Consider the following 21,403-nt stretch of genomic DNA (forward strand, 5'->3'; position numbering starts at 1 on the left):
AGTTGATATGATCTGTTCGGGCCACAGATGGAACTTGACACACGATGTGCAAATTGCAATGCGCAGCGCGAGAGTGTAATGCGCAGTTTAACACGACGCCTGATCAGCTGCGGCGATAGCACAGTGCTCTCGTGCAGTGGCCGGCGAAGCTGATCTGTTCGCGCCACCACGGGTTCGAATCCCAGTCACGGCAATATCTTATTTATTCAAGGCCAAGGCTTTAGCGATGAATCGGCTTTTGTAGCTTTGGTCGTGAAGTACAGAGCTTTCGCTCTATAAGTTTGACGGCGGACCGCGGCGACCTCGGCATGCAGACTCTACAAATCGCACGAGTCCGCAAGTGCAGAGCGGACGACTTCTACCCGGCTCTCGGATGCAGGGCACAGGCGAATGCTTACATAAAAGGATATTTCGAGCAATCAAGACGGCCCGCGAAGCGTTTGAAATAAATCGCGTTCTAGAAAAACATCGCAGCCCATGCCGCGTGAGCATCGGTTCTATCGGCCTTCCCAGTAATCTTGCGACGCGCGTCGAACGGGCGCAAGCTACTCTAGACCGCCTCGTCGTTGCCGCGTGTACCGGTCACAACGGCCGAGCTGCCAGAAAAACTTTCACCCGCGTCGCGAGATGCGCACAGCGTGGAAAGGGCCGAATCGATGAACCTCGCCGGCGAGCGCCAAAGAGAGGGGGACACAAACAGAACGGAGACGGAGGAAGACCTCGAGCTGGCGGCGCCGCCGCCGCCGGCTGACTCACTCCACAGTCCTACTACGCGCAGCATCACCACACGTGGCACAAGCCGCCAGGGGGTGAGCATAAACGAAACGGCGGGCGCCTGGCACCGACGGCGTCAGCGGTGCATGCGAATGCACAATATAACTGGGAGGAGGAGGAAGGGGGAGGGGGGGGATTCAGAGTGTACGCCCCCCTACTGCGCGAAAAGCACACAGACACAACCAGTACGTGTATGTATAATACACACGCAACCGTGTAGATACACGCCGCTACACACTGCCTCGGAAAGCAGCTCTCTCTCTCTCAATCTGTCCCTCCCCCTCCGGGGTTCAATACGCAGTCGCGCGAGGCCTCGCGGGAACCGGAGGAGCACAGATACACAGGTAAATAACAAGGCGTTCCCGCCAAGACGGAGGCAGCCAGAGCGTACGTACGAAACGTAATTGAAGCCGCCTCGGGCGCCGCGCTGGGAGTATACCGCGAAAGCAATCGGCCGTTTCGCGCGCGCCCTTGAAATGAGAGACTGCGGGAACAACAACGGCGCGGACGCCGGTTCGGCGTTCCACGCACGACGATCGGTAGCTGCTTTAATGAAAAATGCCGCCACGTATTTCGAGACGCCTTGCAACAGCGAAAGCGTTCTATATCTGTATGAATCGGTTGTAGCGAAATGGTGGCTATAACGAAAAAAAAAAAAACTTGCGGTAATTCAAGCACGACTTCCCTTCCGCAAGCGCAGACACGGAACTCGCAGCGTGCATCGATTCAGAAATGCAGGGAGGAGAGATGTCGGCGCAAACACGGATAATAAAAGCCATCCACCATTTAGACACCGCAATAAAACGGGTGAAGAAAAAAAAAACCTATCCGCGTGGCCCGGATCTCGACCGTCCCCGCGCACATCACATCACCACTTCCGGCAACTTGTAAACAAAGGAACAGCTGTAAGAGGCCCGAGGCAGAGACAGAATAGACAGCAGCTCGCGAGGACAGAATCCGCCGTATTCGCGTTTCAAAAAGCAGCAAAAAGCACGAGCAGGAGCAGTCGACAGAAGCGACGACGACGACTCGATTCGAACGGAGCCACGGCGGCGAAGAATATGGAGGACGAGTACGACGTATAGCAGGGTACGGACAACCGAGGAGCACAGTCCTTCCCTCTCCCCACTCCATCCTCCTCCCCCGCCCAGCAGCTGGCGCAATCCGTCATCTGCCCGCGTTTACACGCACTCTCTCGTCCATAGCCGCGGCGTTTGGAGGTCCCCCCTGAGAAACAAACCACGCAAGCCCCAAAACAAAGAGAAATACAACAAACAAAAAGACGACCACCAAGTAGCACAAAAGGCGCAGAAATCCGCGGGAGCGCTTCCGGGAATAGCTCTCACCCCCTCTCCCCCACGCAGCGAGGAACCATCACACCATACCCCCTTCGACGCGAGACCAGATGCGCCGCTGTCGGCGGTTTGCCCCGCTCTGCTTTTCAAACAGGGTCCGACCTGTCATCGCCGAAAAAGAGCCCAGAGAAACGGATTACGTAAACTACGGGCAAAAAAGAACACGAGCGGCGGTTCCTGCGCGTCAGGGGAAAGCGAAGGGAAAGAAAAAAAAAGAGGGGGTTAGGAGGGGGCTGAAATGCGGACGAGGCGAAAATTTTCGACCCGCTCACCACGCGGGAGTCGGCGGTTCCTACACGTTCGCTGTTGTTCCCGTTTCGCCCGTTGGTTCGAACCGGAGCATCCGTTCCTGAGAGGAAACGAATCACGACTCGCACATCCTCCACAGCGTTCTGCCGTGCCCTGTCGGACAAGCCAGTGACGACACGCTACCTCACACTGTATACGTACACAGAGACACCCGCCTGACTGAGAAACAGCGCATAGCGCAGTCGGATTTCTAGAGAAGGATGGGGAAAAACCGCGTGCCGACTGGCTTCTCTGGGGATGAGTCAGAACCGACCAAGTGACGCCGCATCGAAATGGGCACACCACAGCTCATTCATCGATTCGTGCAATGTCGTCGCGTACATCTAGACGCGCACTCTAAGTAGGGCAAAAACAAGCCGGAGCCATCGACGAAGACACACTCACGGATGCTCTCGGCCGTTACAAGCGAGGAAAAATCGGGCGTGGAGGGACTCACAGTGGCGGGAAAAATAAAAACAAAGAAAAGAGCCAGGCGTAAAGGGAAAGGCCACGCGAAAGCGCCAACCTGGTACCAATCTGGCGAACGAGAATCATGCGCTGACTAAGTACACACGCTTCGCAAAGCCACGTCACTGCTCCGCAGATGACTCGCCGAGACTTGCGTACTTTACCCGGGAGCGTTTTGAGCACAGATTGCGGTTACGCGTCGTAAACTATGCACGAAACGCGCGCGCGGTGACTTCATTTTCACATCGGTCCTCTGCCTTCGAAGAGGGGAACTTCGCACACGTGACGGGCATTTCCGACAGTGTTTTGCACTGTATACCTGCCACACGGTTCGAAAGTGGAGCGCGGGGGCCAAACACTGAACGGCGAGAGTAAATGGAATAGGAGACTGTAGAGTTCATCGCTCAGTGATCGAGCCAACGACTACGAACATGACCCCAGGCACTGATGATACACACGTCTATTTCAGCGCAGTTCGCAGGGGAAGCAATTACACCCTTTCCTTTTTCGCACGTTAGCTCTTCATGGCAGGATGTAGGATGAAAGCGAGACTGAAAGAATGCTGAGAGTAGGGTGCACTGGGGCCTATTCTAAAGACGAAGTAATGACGGTGCAGCCCTCGTTATAAAACACGTCCCAGCACTGTGCAACGTCGGTGTTGTAAAGAATCCAAGGCGTTTCAAAATTAATCCGAAGCCCACCACTAATTACAGCGCCTCTCAAAGCCGATATCAGTGCGGGACTTTTAACCGCGGTATACCACACACCATACCATTAACACTCCTATGCCACACACACCATACCATTAACATTACTATACCTCACACACCATACCATCACCATTACTAGACCACATGGCGGTCGAATTTCGATGGAAGCGAAATTCTAGAGGCCCGTGTACTGTGCCATGTCAGTGCAAATTAAAGACCCCCTGGTGGTCGAAATTTCCGGAGCCCTTCACTACGGCGTCCCTCATAGCCTGAGTTGCTTTGGGACGTTGGACCCCCATAAACCATTACTATACCACACACCATACCACTGCCGTTACTATACCGCACACCATACCATTTCCGTTAATATACCGCACACCATACCATTTCTGTTACTATACCGCACACCATACCACACACTACACCACACACCATACCATTACTATAACCTACCATTCCATATACTAGTTATTATCCGCGCAGCGAAACAGTCCCGGCGAAACGCGGTCGCCAAGGGCACGACAAATCCGACGCACACGCGCGCGCTATTAGGGGCGAAAAAAAACCGCGCCGTTCCATCGGCGTCGTCCACAATCGGGCGGGCTGCGAGAGAGGGCCGCAGACCGAAAAGCGAGGCGACGGCAGCGCGCCGCGTTTAGTCGGTGAAGGCCTTCCTCCCTCTCCGTCCGGCGAACCGCAGCCTTGACCCGGACTCCGTATGCGCGTGCCCATACTCCCATACCACTCAGTGCCCCTCGGTCTCGATTAAGAATAACCGTGCAGTGCGCAGTAGAAGAAGGCTGGCCTTGATAGCTGCACAGCCAGCGAGTCCGAGCGGGGCAAAGAATTCGCAGCACAGCTGCAAAGTTCGCCACGCGGTATACTACACTGCGAGTGCTTTCCAAAGTGAGCCACTCCGCGGGCAACAAGTACAACAGTCGTGCTTGTAACATGTGGCGCGAGAACAGTGTGTGTGTTATAGCCACGTTGTAACTTGGCAGGCTCTGCTACTCGCATAATGCTGCACAGTTCTTCAGCGGGTATGTACGTAGACGGAGTGTATACATATACACCCCCCCCCCTCTACTACTGCTGCTGCTGCTGGCGACGGCAAGTAATCCGAACGTACGAGAAGGGAGAGCGTACGCGTTCGTCCGTCGTGTGTCCCCCTGCTTTGCGTCAAATGCGAGACAGGATGACGCGGCCCCCTCCATGGAGCCGGAAACGAGGCGCGCGTGCCAAAGGGGGGGGGGGGGGGGGGGGGCGGTGTGATATGCATACGAACTAGGATAATACGCAAGGCGAAAAATATTCCACCCTCTCAGACACACACTGACACGTAAGTACATAATACGGGGCCGGATACGAAAGGTAGAATGTCATTCGCATATAGCGAGTGCGCGCACTTCGCGGGATTGGACACGCTGGAAACGATGAGTTGCGAGAGCTGCTCACTACGGTTGAAAGTGCGTAAAACACATACGCACACTCACGTTCCGACGGGAAATGTGACGTGGCAGAGCATTTCACGCTGCAAACGTTGCAGATCAGCAGGTGAACTCTGATCTCTCACCAGCAAGTGGACTCTGATCTCTCACCACCAAGTGGACTCTGATCTCTCACCACCAAGTGGACTCTGATCTCTCACCACCAAGTGGACTCTGATCTCTCACCACCAAGTGGACTCTGATCTCTCACCACCAAGTGGACTCTGATCTCTCACCACCAAGTGGACTCTGATCTCTCACCACCAAGTGGACTCTGATCTCTCACCACCAAGTGGACTCTGATCTCTCACCACCAAGTGGACTCTGATCTCTCACCACCAAGTGGACTCTGATCTCTCACCACCAAGTGGACTCTGATCTCTCACCACCAAGTGGACTCTGATCTCTCACCACCAAGTGGACTCTGATCTCTCACCACCAAGTGGACTCTGATCTCTCACCACCAAGTGGACTCTGATCTCTCACCACCAAGTGGACTCTGATCTCTCACCACCAAGTGGACTCTGATCTCTCACCACCAAGTGGACTCTGATCTCTCACCACCAAGTGGACTCTGATCTCTCACCACCAAGTGGACTCTGATCTCTCACCACCAAGTGGACTCTGATCTCTCACCACCAAGTGGACTCTGATCTCTCACCACCAAGTGGACTCTGATCTCTCACCACCAAGTGGACTCTGATCTCTCACCACCAAGTGGACTCTGATCTCTCACCACCAAGTGGACTCTGATCTCTCACCACCAAGTGGACTCTGATCTCTCACCACCAGGTGAACTCTGATCTCCAGGTGAACTCTGATCTCCAGGTGAACTCTGATCTCCAGGTGAACTCTCATCTCTCACCACCAGGTGAACTCTCATCTCTCACCACCAGGTGAACTCTCATCTCTCACCACCAGGTGAACTCTCATCTCTCACCACCAGGTGAACTCTCATCTCTCACCACCAGGTGAACTCTCATCTCTCACCACCAGGTGAACTCTCATCTCTCACCACCAGGTGAACTCTCATCTCTCACCACCAGGTGGACTCTCATCTCTCACCACCAGGTGGACTCTCATCTCTCACCACCAGGTGGACTCTCATCTCTCACCACCAGGTGGACTCTCATCTCTCACCACCAGGTGGACTCTCATCTCTCACCAGCAAGTGGACTCTGATCTCTCACCAGCAAGTGGACTCTGATCTCTCACCAGCAAGTGGACTCTGATCTCTCACCAGCAAGTGGACTCTGATCTCTCACCAGCAAGTGGACTCTGATCTCTCACCAGCAAGTGGACTCTGATCTCTCACCAGCAAGTGGACTCTGATCTCTCACCAGCAAGTGGACTCTGATCTCTCACCAGCAAGTGGACTCTGATCTCTCACCAGCAAGTGGACTCTGATCTCTCACCAGCAAGTGGACTCTGATCTCTCACCAGCAAGTGGACTCTGATCTCTCACCAGCAAGTGGACTCTGATCTCTCACCAGCAAGTGGACTCTGATCTCTCACCAGCAAGTGGACTCTGATCTCTCACCACCAGGTGAACTCTGATCTCTCACCACCAGGTGAACTCTGATCTCTCACCACCAGGTGAACTCTGATCTCTCACCACCAGGTGAACTCTGATCTCTCACCACCAGGTGAACTCTGATCTCTCACCACCAGGTGAACTCTGATCTCTCACCACCAGGTGAACTCTGATCTCTCACCACCAGGTGAACTCTGATCTCTCACCACCAGGTGAACTCTGATCTCTCACCACCAGGTGAACTCTGATCTCTCACCACCAGGTGAACTCTGATCTCTCACCACCAGGTGAACTCTGATCTCTCACCACCAGGTGAACTCTGATCTCTCACCACCAGGTGAACTCTGATCTCTCACCACCAGGTGAACTCTGATCTCTCACCACCAGGTGAACTCTGATCTCTCACCACCAGGTGAACTCTGATCTCTCACCACCAGGTGAACTCTGATCTCTCACCACCAGGTGAACTCTGATCTCTCACCACCAGGTGAACTCTGATCTCTCACCACCAGGTGAACTCTGATCTCTCACCAGCAAGTGGACTCTGATCTCTCACCAGCAAGTGGACTCTGATCTCTCACCAGCAAGTGGACTCTGAGCAAGTGGACTCTGATCTCTCTTTAGCGGATCGTTCTTTGGTAGGTAGACCGATATCCTTCTTTGGCAAGTGGACCGAGATCCTTCCCAGACACTTGACTGGCTTGGTTTTATGGGGGTTTAACCTCCCAAAGCGACTCGGGCTATGAGGGACGCCATAGCGGAGTGCCCTGGATAATTTCGATCCCTCGGGGCTCTTAAACGAGCACTAACATCGCACAGTACACGGGCCTCTACCGTTTCGCCCCCATCGAAATGCGACCACCGCGGCCGGGATCGAACCCGCGTCTTTCGGGTCAGCAGCCGAGCACCATAACCACTGAGCCACCGCGGCGGCCCTAGGCAGGTGAACTGAGGTGAACCAAGATCCTTCAGAACTTGAGCAGAGCCCCGTTGGCTTTCATCGCAACTGTGCGTCCTTGAGTGCCTAAAAATCACCTCCCATGAATGATGGCAATGGCACACTCATTTTTCAAGCGCGCGAATCAAGTCTGGAACTGACGCCACACCTCTCACAAACGCCGCACTACAAGCATTCCACTCACATTCTTACCACACAACTGTAACCGAAATCCTTCGCTCAAAACAGTTAACCCTTTCGCCGCTGTGGAAGCCAAAAATGATGCTGCGTGTGCAGGGGGGGGGGGGGGGGCCTTCGAAATTCCACGTTACGCACGCACACTTCGCCCGGAATGTGCACTAACACAGAGCGAGGCAGTTTATAACACGAGGAGAAGCACGGCGGAAGAACGCTCAAGGAGGGGGTTTATTTTAAGGTGGCCTTCTCCACCCCCCCCCAACCACCTTTCTATCTCCTCCGTCATCAAGGATCTGCCCTGCCGAGTGTTGTCGCACACGTCGGCCGCCGAGACAGTGACACATTGCCCGGCGCGTCGCCTTCTCCACTAGAACACAAGTGGACAACAAAAAACTGCGAGGACACTTTGGCAACTGAAAGAGAGGACACTATGCCGTGACGACTTCCGGTGGACGTAAGGTCACACCATTACCGTGGCTATATCGATACCCAAATTATGCATCTTAAGGGGATCTGAGGCGTTAATTACGCTTAATTACACATTTTTCCATCTAATTTGACACAAATCCGACATTTTTCCGACCATTCGGTGACAATTTTCACTATGCCGTGACGACTTCCAGTGAATGTGACGTCACACCGGTCCCGTGGATATATCGACGTACGTGCTATTTCGATATTTTTACTGTAATTAACTAATTAACATACAGTCATCTAATGTGGCTTCTAGGTTCATTTTTTCCTCCTATGTATGAAGCAACCATTGGTTTTCTTCTATCTTTTCTAGTTCCCAAGTTATACGCGGGTGACACGCTTTGTCAGCGGACGACAGTATGAGCCATTAAAGGCTTTCGCCTTAAAATCGAAAGCGCGCTGAGAGCAGTTATCCGCTGTAACGAGTGTTTCGTTATAGCGAGGACCACCTTGGCCGCAAATACAAGGCAGACGGAGACAGAGAGAGGGGGGGGGGGAGAGGTTTCGATGTCGATCGCAGGAGGCCGGTATGCGCACGCAACCCGTCCGAGGGCCGTGAGGCGGCCGCGATGACATTTTAATGGCTCCACCTTGTTTGATGCCGAGCGTGCGGCAGGAAAGAAAAGCAAAGAATGTGCGTCGAGAGAAAAAGGTGGCCACACCAACGCTGCAGTTGTGGACGAGCACTGCGTGCCACTGCATTGCTCATCGCTTCATGGTGGACACAAGGATGCAATGGCAGGTTCCTTTTTTATGCGAAGCATACTACTTAGCTACCACTTCAGCCCTTCACCGTGGTTGTGCGCCTCCAAATCACGTGATACATGACGTCACACCACGTGACACGATGACGTCACGACAGTGGAGAAACGGGGGCCCACCTCGCGCCGTCGCTGTGGTTGTGCGCCTCCAAATCACGTGGTACATGACGTCACAACACGTGACACGATGACGTCACGACAGTGCAGAAACGGGGGCCCACCTCGCGCCGTCGCTGTGGTTGTGCGCCTCCAAATTACGCGACACGATGATGCTTCGCATTCTCCAGGCTTAACCAAGTTAAGCCGCAGCCATTTTTTTTTGGGGGGGGGGGGGGGTGGGGGGGGGGACAAGAGGTGGTGTCTGCATCAGCTGGCCCACAAATTCAACTTTCGTGGGCCATACACTGATCACGTTGGTGTCTACATGGGGGAAGTCTACAGCTTCCTTCGTTACAAAATGTTTCCTCACAGCCAGTGTTACCCGCAAACCCGCACAGACACCGGCAACACGCTGGGAGAGGTCACGACGGCCAGGGAGGGATGGAATGCCGCCCGCGGCGGACACATTTCGACGGAGGTGAAACGTAAAAGGCGCCCGCGTGCTGTGCGATGTCAGCGCACGTTGAAGAACGCCAGGGGAATCAAATTAATCCGGCGCTCGCCACTATGGCATGGCGCAATGTGCGAGTGTCCCTTTGGAACGTTAGAGCCCACATACCATAACCCTACGACGGATCGGGCCACACGAACTCAATACCATCATCATCAGCCTGACTACGCCCACTGCATGGTAAAGGCCTCTCCCATGTCTCTCCAATTAACCCTGTCCTGCGCCAGCTGCTGCTACGTTTGCCTTATCTTGGAATCCCCTCCGTTACCCTTAAGGACCAGCGGTTATCTACATGACCTGCCGAAGCCCACTGCTTCCTCTTGATTTCAACTAGGATGTCATTAACCCGCGTTTGTTCCCTCACCCACTCTGCCCGCTTCCGATCTCTTAACGTTACACCTATCATTTTTCTTTCCATAGCTCGCTGCGTTGTCCTTAACCTAAGCAGAACCCTCTTTGTTAGCCTCCATGTTTCTGCCCCATAGGTGAGTACCGGTAGGATACAGCTGTTGTATGCTTATCTCTCGAGGGATATTGGTAAACTGCCATTCATGATCTGAGAGAACCTGCCATGTGCGCTCTACCCCATTCTTACTCTTCTAGTTATTTCCCTCTCATGATCCGGATCTGCGGTCACTACCTGCCCTAAGTAGACATATTCTCTTACTACTTCCAGCACCTGGCTACCAACTGCGAACTGCTGTTCCCCTGCTAGGCTGTTGAACATTACTTTGGTTTTCTGCATGTTAATTTTTAGCCCCACCGTTCTGCTCTGCCTGTCTAATTCATTGATCATACTTTGCAGTTCAAGTCCTGAGTGACTTAACGAGGCAATGCCATCAGCGAATCGCAAATTAATCAGGTATTCTCCATTGACTCTTATCCCCAGCTCTTCCCATTTCAGGCCCCGCAATACCTCCTCAATACCTCCCGCGCCCAAGTTCACGCGCCCGATCAGGGTGGGGCAGTTATCGTGTCTTTCTTTTTCGCGTAACCGCAAACTCATAATCCAGACATAGTGCACTCGCACGTTTTACAGCGTCAGCCGCTAAAGGCCTATTGTGCGGCGATCGCACCGTTCGCCCCCTACATTACGTCATCACGTGACCATTATCGGTAACGTCATCGCCGGTCATGTGACGACACCCCGTCACCAGTTGGACGACCCTTAAGGCGGAGCTTATTCATTTATTATTTTAAATACCCTCAGGGCCATACGGCATTATAGAGGGGAGTGGTTATACAAAGTAACAAAACATAGAAATAAGAGCATAGTTTTACAGAAGGTTGCTAGTTATACAATGTTAGCTAATGAATCCTTGAAATAAACGATGATCACTAATCAGTGCAAGTGGAAGCTGATTCCACTAGTCGGATGTCCGTCGGAAACGTCCGCTCCAATTCTTTTCTTCACCGTTATATCCCCTTCCCACCCTGGAGTCCTCCCAGCCTCGCCCGTTCCGTCCAAGGGTCACGTCACGCGCAGGAACCCCCGCGGCGGCCCGGCGGGCGCCGCCGGCCACTTCCGCTGGACCCGACTGTATGCATCGATCAATCAATCTGTTTATGCACTCATCTGCCGCAGCGACGAGGCAATCCGCGTGACGTCATTTCCGGAGGCCCCTGAAACACACCGGCACGGCACGCTAACGGCGCCCAGGCGCCTGAGTCAGACTTCGGCGCGGCGAGACCGCAGACGGACCTGTATGACGACGTTGCCTTCGCGGTGGATCCCGCACCGACGTGCAATCACCGGCCAAGCGCACGCACTTCACCGAGGGACGGCATTGCGTTTAAAGGGGCCCACAAGGCGGTATCGGACAAACAACGGCGCAGAGATATAGTAGTAGTAGACGCGTCAAGTGCCTTATCGCCGCCCCGGAGACGCAAGAGGCCAGATTAGGGAGAACCTCCGGTCACGGCAAAGACCCCACCCAGGCTTCCACGTACACACACACACACCCAAGGTAGAGAGAAGGGGAGGTGTCGTCCAACGCTCCATCCACGGCGGCCTTTGAGACGTACCGCTAAGCGCTCCCTGCCAACCACTCGAGCTGGCTTTTTAAAAGAGACGGAACTTTTTCGCGACGTAGATAGTACCTAGATGTCCGGTGGGGTCTGTCCTCCAAGCAGGCAATCCAGAGGGGCAAAGCAAAGAAGGGGGAGGATGGCATCGGAGCCGATGACCACACACGCACATTCCTCTCCCTTGACACACACTCTCCTCACGCCTTTTATTATTAAGGCTATCATAGCCCAGGATCAGGGGGTACGGGCTGAAGAGCAAGAAGGAGAGGCACAAGTACGACAGGTCAGGTACTCGAGGCTCGCGCTTGCACTAGAAGCGAGCAATGGCATCTCCTTCCTCTTGAGAGGCTACCGGTGCACACAGGGTCAGTGGATAAAAAAGGCATTCGCAGGAGCAGCGTTTTTGCTTATCTTATACACCTGGACCGCACGTCTGGCCTGCGCCAGGATTTCGACCCTTGCACGAAAAAGAGAATGAAGGTCCTGCAAAACAGCGGTGCTCACAGTGATACTGTACTTATTTAATGGGATTTTAGTGAAAGGTCTGTAGACACCAAATTTTAGCTTTTGTGTTTTCTTCTTTCAAACGGTGCGTTAGACTGACATACACGAAACACCCCGTGGTATTCGCCTAAGACCGCTAAATAATTTATAATTGGTTTTCTTCTTGACACTGTTTTCAGTTTCACGAACCAAATGACCACTGTGACGTGCAGTTCAACTTTAGGTCATGTGAGGCACAAAAACAGAGACTGCAATATAACCGTTGATACGTCCTTTGTTGTAATTCTACCTCCTCAAGTAGGCTGTTTTAAGTGCTGTAGTGAGTTAAAACAACATATCAGCGTTTATATCGCAGTTTTTTTCGTGCCTCACGTGACTTAAGTTCAACTGCACGTCATAGCCGTCGTTCGTATGATGAAACCGAAACCAAAAACAGTATGATAGAAGAAATTCAATCAAATCACTCACCGACCACAGGCAAATACCACGTGGTGATCCATGTATCCTATTTATTTATTTATTTAAACATACTGCAGGCCCTCTTCAGGTCCATGCCGGAGAGTTTACAAAGCATTCTTGTGGTAAAGAAAGTATGTATACACACACACACAAATGAAGGGAGATAAACATCAAAGTCACAGTTCCGAATAAAAATGGACTTGCACTCTAAAGCATTTTCTGGCAATTTATTCCAACAGGAAATGGCAGTAGGAAACAGGGAGTACTTGTGGATATTTACATGACTAACTGGTTGAAAACTATTTCACTGTGATTGGTTCTAGTTGAATGTTTCAGAGGAGGGTGCAAGTGTAGTGAATTAGATAATCTGACATGGCCCTGATACAGAAGGTACAAAAACTTCAATCTAGGGATGATTCTATCATCTGACAGTGTAAATTTCCTCTAATGAATAGATTGGTAGCGCTAGTTTGTCTAGAGTAATCTGAGCCAACGAACTGTACTGCTCATTTCCGGATGTGCTCTACTTTGTTAAGGTTTTTTGATAGGGGCTCCAGACCAGATCTGCACATTCTAAGTTGGGTCTGATAAGTGTTTTACATGCACTAAGTAAGCTCAATATGAGCAGGTGTGTTATATAGTTTTCTCTGCAAATAATTTAGTTTACCTACAGCCTTACATCAAATGGAACCCTACATCAATGGATTTGATGTAGGGTTCCCAATGAAGGTTAGATGTCAGAGTGAGCCCCAGATACTTCACCTAATCGTATTTTTTAACCTGTCAGTCACCAAGCATGTATGTAAAACCTACAGGCTGCTTCCTATATGTGAATGTGATGTTCTTGGTCTTACCCGCATTTAATTGCATTCCCCAAATCCCATACCAATTATGGATTGACTTCAGGGAATCGTTAAGGAGAATTTTGTCTAAAACATCATTTGAAGGAAGAAAACCAATAAAATTAGGTGTCTATAGTCTTTTAAGAGATGGAATAGAAGGGTGAGAGGCATTTACCGAACTGTTCTGCAGCCCACTATGGAAGTATGCAGGCAGGCCAATATATCTCAAATTATGCCTCACATGCAAGCACAGCATCACAATTACTTGTCCATAAAGAATGGGTCGTAACACGCCCTACTCACATACTGCCCATGCCTTTGTGCACAGAAAAAAAAAATCAAGTTTTTGCGTGGCAAAGCATAACGCATGATAACGGAAAGGGCGGAGTGGCACGGCGATTGTTTCCCCCCTACTGTTTCTAATCTACACGCAGAAAAAAAATTGCCAACGAAAGATCCGTGACAGTCAGCCATGAACATTTGCGAATAGACATCCAGCAGAGAACGATCCGCTACAGCGACATGTCAAGTATTCTGTTGGTGCAAGAAAATTCACTTCATAAGCGGCTCTTTCCCATACAATTGGTATAGGCATATGGGGGTTTCACATCCCGAAGCGACTCTGGCTATGAGGGACGCCGTAGTGAAGGGCTTCGGAAATTTCGACCACCCCAGGATCTTTAACATGCATTGACATCGCACAGTACACCAGCCTCTAGAACTTCGTCTCCGCCAAAATTTGACTGCCATGGCCAAGATCAAACCCGCATCTTTCGGGTCAGCAGCCGAGCGCCACAACCACACATACAACTAATTCTTTTTTAGAATGCTTTGCACCCCCCCCCCCCCCCCTATGTGGGCTGGAGGTTTCTGACGAGCTATTTTCACTTCCAAGTCATTCCCTCTTGAACACCTTCACCCATAGGTCTCCCTCCACATCTGTCTTGCCACCTCTTCTTAGGCTGCTCTATGGGTGTCCTCCTAGCAAATTCAAGTTTCATCACCTCCTTCCCAATGTACTTGCTGCCTACTCTCGTAACATGCGCAAATTATCACAGCCTTAGGACCTTCTTGGAATTCTTGCAACATATGTGCCTTCGAACACAACCCTCGTATATAGCTGCTCCGTACTCTAGTCACATTCATCTCAGCACCTTGAATCCTGGCACACATTTCCGAGACTTTTCGCGTGCTCGCTTTCCTTTGTATCACTTCAATACCACCTTTAAAATAAATTCTGCAAGCTGGCGAGTCACTGAACTTAGATCTCAAAGGCTATGTCACTTTAAATCTATCGATACACTGACACATTTCTTACACGCTGAAGTGGAGGGCCTGCAGGCAGGAGACCCCACTCCCTCGCCTCTTCACAAGCACAGCAAACTCTGTATACGCCTTCACGAAAACCAAAAGAAACAGAACACTTGGGATTTAAACCAGCAACTTCGGATTCAGAAGCCGGACGCCCCACAACCAGCAAACAGTTACTGTAATGTGTCATGGTGTGCTTCCCCAAGACGCAAATATGCAGTAAGCGATCTGATTACCTTATTCATCTTCTACGCTACCCGTTGCAAAGACTAACCCACTGCGGGACTGCGCAGCCCATATTATTCAACGGACACTGGAGAACTACATAGGGGAGTGTTCTAGGCGTGCCACGAACGAGAAAAAAGAAAAAAATTCGGAGCAAAGCAGAGCAACGTCAAAATAGAACCCTACACCGCGTTTAGTAATCGCAACACGGCGCTATCCTTGCAACAGTTATTTGTTTTTACACGTTGCTGGATTCCTCTGGTGCTATCCACGCCCTCCCAACTCCCCCCTACGACGACGAGGCCGGAAACCGTCCCAGACGCTATCAGATAGCCGAGATTCCGCGCTTCGTTTCAACAGTCCCTGCTGGCTGTTAGGGCCTGCTACTTTGTATTACCCCATTCAGCCACAATTATTTATTTAGAGAGAGCGGTGTTCCCACCCATTCAAATGAGTTATGTTCCCGCTCTTTCAAGCGAGTCAGTATGTAATTTATGTTTGGTCCCTGTATGTCCATGTCATGATTCAACACTGCTTTCACAGTCTCAGTTACATTTCTTTTTCACATATGAAGAAGTTATATGGCCAAATTAGCACATTTTTAAGTTTTAAGAGCTTGGGCTTGCAAAACAACGTAAATGAAAACACTAGTCTGAGCCATACTAGAGCTACCGTAAAACAGGAGATTTCCACATTAAAAAAAACGCTTTTTTTATTTTGCGTTCATTTTGCAAGCCTCGGTTATGTTTCTACAAACAATTTTTCACGTTTCAGCACAACTCATCGCATCCACCTATGTGGGTGCTGTCCAAAACAGCCTAGCAAACTCTCTAACCGGACCACATAGCACATTTTCGTAACATAGTTTCATTTCCTGCACGATTACCGATGCACCAGTGAGCAATGACGCTTTGTCTTCGTGCGGATCCATTTTGTTCCGACTGCGACGTGCTTCCCCACACACTTGGTGTTATTTTTCTTTGTTTCTTTCACCTTATGCTTGAAGCTAATTTTGCTTACTTTTTTTTTTGTTTCAGCACCCCTCCCCAATACTTCTCGCACTCCCTGAGGGTAAGAAAAATTGATAAATGACACACACTAGACTTCTTTTTTGCAGACACACCTACTCTAACTTATTTTTAAATTTATTAGCACTTCAAAACTTAAAAATACAACGTCAAGAAAAGAACCATACTTTAGGAACATGAAAAACAAACTTGAGCAGGGTGTACTACTGGGCAAGTCTGTTTAACATACTCAAATATGCAGCACTGGCAGGCTACGGACGAAGAGGGGACGTGACACACAGTTTTGCTGAACTATCAACTTTAATGTCAAAGGGAGATGATCCGCACGTTTTATACAGTGACCCAGAAATAATTCTGCACGTGTATCAAATATACCGGCTGCATATTTGAGTATCAAAAATAAAACTGCTGCTCCCACTGTTACTATCCGAACTAACCATCGACTGCAAAGCCTTCCCTTTTAAGATCGCGCCCACGAGTATGCGTGGATCCTCGATTACCCTTCAGCGAAAGTCCATTCTTCGCTACGCTGTTACTACCACTCGCAACAATGTAAGAGCAGAGAGCTTCGTTCATTTTCGTTCGCGCGAAGAACCGGCGAAATCGAAACGGCGCTGCGCGCCAAAACGGGTCCGCTACCAAGCCGCCCACAAGGAAGTCCAGTACCGAACTCAAGCGAGCGTGCCGGGTTTTTTTTTTTTTTTGCTTTGTTTTTATCCTCGCACCGCGCTTTTCAATCCTGCGCCGCTGGCGGGCAGAGACGATTAGCAGGGAGGGCGTGGGGGAACTCTCTCGAACGGAAAACTTTCGAAAGCCGCGCGGGCGTGCTTCAAACGAACGACCATCCCCGCGCCACAACTCTTTTCAGAAGCGAGCATAGGTACTACGGTTATGCATGAGGACCGAGTGGGTTGGGTTTCGTGAGGCCGCTGACGCAACTACATATCCGCGAGCCAGACTGAATTACAGACCAAACAAAGCAAGACTTTCAATCGCGCTGACTCATTCCTCGACTACGGTTTCAAGGATCCCTCTCCAGTCGCACACGGACGACACAGGAACCCCAGAAACAGCGTCCTACAGGTCGTCTTCACAGACCGCTCCCACCAAGCCAACGCCCGCTTACTGCGACCTCAAAACTTTAACCAATCAGAAATCAACACGACTAGAAAAGAAAAAACAAAGCAGAGTTCACATGGTACTTTCCACTTCTCGGATGACGAATACGACAGGTTATCGATTTATTGACCGGCTCATTAAACTTTTTGGGCCGCAAAAACAAGCCACAGCGCAATTCCGTCGAAACAAACGCAGGTGTGCGCTGGCAAGCGATGCCTCGATCGTTTCTCGAGCAATCACGGCTCGTGTTTAGTGCACTATTTCGACTTATTTTTATTTCCGAAAGAGATAGCAAGCAACAAAAACGCAGCGGGGGCGCGTCAGAGCACTAGGCAATTTCAAATTACTCCGAATTCTTCCCCCGCCCGTTCGTCAAACCCGAAGGGTCAAACACTCCTGATGGGGTCGTCTGCTTTGAAGTCGCAGTCGCCATTTTGTATTTTTGAGGTAGTACACAAACCCGGCGCGCTTTGCTTTCAAAGCGGTCGCCCACCGACGCCCTATGTGTCAAACGCAGCACTGAAGACGGAAAAGAAGTTGAACAGCGTCCAAGAGGTCGCAAAACAAATCGCTCGGCGCTCCGTACGGGAAAGCAAATGAAAAAAAGAAAGCCCACACGAAAGACAGGAAGGTGCACCACTGAAAAGACCCGGAGGGAGGAAAAATAAAAAGCGCAAAAAAAATGTAGCGCCCCGAGGGCAGAGGTATAGCGTGGATGGAATTTCGCGAATGCCGCTATCGCAATCCGCGCTGTGATCCGGCCTCAAACAGAGGCGACTCCAGACTGCTCCATTTTATCGAATGCCTCCAGGCTGGGTTCCTTTGCTTCCAGCCTCCTTCCCATCCGATTCCTTCTGACTTTTTATTTCGTTCGCGTTATCACCGGCATTTTATTTCGCTTCCAGGGCGAGACTTTGAAGGGACAAGCCGTCTCGAAAGCCACGCCCACTGGTTAAAACGGCTCAAGCTTCTGGTGCGAAAAGCCGAACACGACGCACTCGTGTGGAGATGCAAGTTTGTCGACTAGAACGAAACGAGCGTTTCATTTTATTTTTTCCCTTTTGTCAACGCGCCAAAACGGAGCGAGCGGCAACCCCTCCCACCACCCTCAAAACACATGTGCGAGACATCAAACTCTGGAGAGATCCGTCCCTTTCCCGAGCACAGCGAAGTGTGAGTCACCGTAGACAAGAGAGCCAGCGATGATCCTTCGTTGGGTTTTTTTTTCAAACGAAGGCCTCGTTACTGAAGCATCAAGCGTTGTTTCAAAAGAACGAAAGACGGATCACTACTAGACCCAGCGCAACGGGCACGATCACCGCAATTAACTTGTTACACCTGGGGAGCCTGTTATCTTTTAATCAGGTTAGAGATCGGGGGAGCAACGCTGCGCACTCCTACATGCCACACATAGCAAAACATGAGCTCGCTCCAAACGAACTCGTTACAACGACGTCCCTTGGAAACGAACGGGGTAGTCGTACGAATAGGCGCAAGGTATGCATAGACAGCATGCTGCACCGAAACGCACGTGGAAGACCGATCGAACATATTTCTTTTCGTCGACATGAGAGGAAACAGCACCACGCCCAGTCCGAAAAAAAGCACACACACAACGAAATATCAGCACGCAGAATACGACTCGGACTCTTGGAACAACGAGATCGGATACGACGGTATTCTCAGCGATGGTCCAAGGAACCTCGGGCCAAGCGAACGACTGTAGAAGACTCCACGCGCAGGATCATGCAACCACGCCGGCAAGCCAACCGACAAGTGAAAGGCGTCAGTACGAACAAAATAAAAGAGCGGGGCAGGTCCCCACGTCGAGCTTTTCCGAAGTAAACGCAGGATAACACCGAAAGATGAAAAAAAATAACAGCCACGTTTTCGAACGACGTCGAATCGCGCACCGGCCCAACACGCGTCCGCCGCCGCACACTCGACCGAGCGTGAAAAAACGTTTCGCCGTACCGAAAGAGAAGAATGCGTGGAAGGCAGCGCAGAGGAAGTCGGCGGAAAGCAAAAAGATTATCGCTACGCGCGCGCGCACACATACACTCACATACGCGCCGGCGGATGTCATGCAACTAGTGGCACCGGCGGCCAAAAACGAACTTCCCCCCGCCACCTCAAGCAAGCGCGAAAAAAAAAACGCCGGCACGACGGCCGATCCGCGGTTCTCGCCCGTGCAGTCGTCGTCGTAGGGCTAAGCGCAGATCGGCGATCGCGCTCACAACAGCTGAGGACGCGCACAGGGGACGGTAAACTCGGCCGGACAACAGAAACTTCCGAAATCTTGAGCAGACGCCGTCCGTGAAACGACTAGGCCTAACGACGGCGGGAGCTAAGGCAGGGGGGAAGGGCTCGGATAGGTGTGGCGGTTCGCCCCAACAAAAGGGGCGCCCGCTCGCGACTGCTTTCTACGCTTTTTTACTTTCTCTTTATTTTTGCTTGCTGCCGCCGTCGCCGCTTTGCTTTCGTACAGCGAGAAGGAGGGGCAGGGAGGGAAGAAGGTAAGGTGGTGGTAGTGGGGGTGGCTACTCACGTAAATGAGGCCCGAATAGTAGCGGTCCTTGATGTTGTGCAGCACCGATGCCTCGTTGAGGCAGGTCAGTTCGGCCATGTCCTCAACCTTGTTGAATTTCGGAGGGTTCATCTTCTGCACATCGTCCTTGCTCACGAGAAAGCGCTTGCCCGTCTCGAGCACCTCGACTTCGAGCTCGTCGCCGCGCTCGCCTTTCACGCTGGCGGCGACGAAGCCCTGCGACTCGTGCGGCACCCAGATAAGTTTCTTGGCCGTCCATTCCGCCTGCTTGGTCGGGTCGTAAACGTCGCTCTTGTCCACGACCAGGTACTTCAATTCGGGACTGTTGAACGCATCCAGTTCAACAGGGTCCGCCATGTTGGCTGGCCGCTGGAGACCGGCTCGAAGAGAGCGACGCTCGCGAAGTCGCCCCGCACGGCACGACGCTGGTGGTGGTGGACGGGATGCTCACGCCGGGGCCCAGGCCGACGACATGTAAATCCAGCCGGGGAGGACGTCACCGAGAAGCGCACACCGCAGGGTTCAGAACCAACGTGACATGCCCGGCACCGCTAAAGTAGCACGGCTGTCACACGGGCGGCGCGCTCACACACACACGCACGCACAACAGTCAACCGCCGCCGCTCGCCGATAGAACCTCGGGCAGCGCACAAACGCACGCACACCGCAAGCAGACGAACAAACCACCTCTCAAAAATGTCACGTGACGCACCCACGTGACGTGGGTCACGTGGCAAGTTATCAACCAACCGCGGAGCGCAGCGGGAGCCTGCAGCGCCCACAGCGGCGCCGCTCGGCTACGAAAAAACGCGACTGGGATGCGCACTGACTCACTGAAAGGTATACAAACTAGACCACAACGACGATTCGTTCGCTCGCAACGTGCTGGCAACCGAGCGTTTGATTCGCGTCACGTTCCCTGTATATAGAGGAAAGAATTTCATGAGTTTCCTCTTCGTTTTCATTTCCAAAAATGGAGTAAAGAATGCCCACGCTGCCCCCGGGGCTGGCCGCAGGAGTAATGATGAAAACGAGGAGTCCTCGCTCGTGTAATAACCCGTTCTTTCGAGGGCGTGTACCTCACTAAGCGTTGTTTTCGTTTGACAGAGAGCCCGTTCGTGCTATGGCAGTGACAAATTACGGAAGCAGCAACGGGCTACCGCGCGTGCCATTTTCTTTTCACCTGCCCTGGAGCCTCCGGGCGTTTTCGTCGTCTGCTACAGAAACGGCGGCGCCACTGCTCTCTGTCGTCTGCTCGTAAAAAATGGCGGCAGGCACCGGCGGAAAAGGCCGCGCCATACTAAACCTGCTTGAATGCGAGAAGCGACATGTCGCACATGCTTTGCATGCCCAGTTTTCCCGTTGTTTCTGCTGCTCTTAATCACGCGATTATAAATCCTCCCCTCGGGTGCCTCCCACCGCCCGGCGGAATTCTTCGAAGGAGAGCGTTGCAGCGGCGGTCGGATATGCCGCGCGCTTAGGCGATAAAAAAACCGGAACGCGCGTCGTGGCCGGGCAGGCCGAGCAGCAGCTAGCAGCGGTGACGTCAGAGACTGACGCGAGGCTACACGTTTTCTCTCTCTAGCTGTCGTTTCTGTTCTGTGCATTCTTCTTGCTCGCTTCTTCTTCCCTGGCCGCGTCTCTTCTGTCTTTTTCCCGTTTCGACAAACTGTGGGGCAAAAAGAAAGAAGAATGCGGGTGTCACGTGGCGCGTATAGGAATGCATCGACGACTGGCTCAGGT

At 51.8% G+C, this 21,403-nt stretch overlaps 1 protein-coding gene across 3 annotated transcripts in view; it reads right to left on the reverse strand.

The window, feature by feature from the left end:
- zip (myosin heavy chain 10) overlaps window positions 1–20,327 on the reverse strand; it is a 92,880-nt gene extending 72,553 nt beyond the window's left edge. For 2 of the 3 annotated variants that reach the window (XM_089587377.1, XM_089587376.1), the window contains exon 1: window positions 19,661–20,327. In XM_089587377.1, the coding sequence (XP_089443503.1) occupies window positions 19,661–20,017 (357 nt within the window). In that variant the 5' untranslated portion in view covers window positions 20,018–20,327. The remainder of the gene's footprint in view (window positions 1–19,660) is intronic. The other variant, XM_089587375.1, reaches the window with a different exon arrangement.
- Between the last annotated feature and the right edge of the window lie 1,076 nt (window positions 20,328–21,403).

Source organism: Amblyomma mixtum, chromosome 4 (assembly GCF_055824585.1).
Source record: "Amblyomma mixtum isolate Tamu chromosome 4, ASM5582458v1, whole genome shotgun sequence".
Taxonomy (NCBI): Eukaryota; Metazoa; Arthropoda; class Arachnida; order Ixodida; family Ixodidae; genus Amblyomma; species Amblyomma mixtum.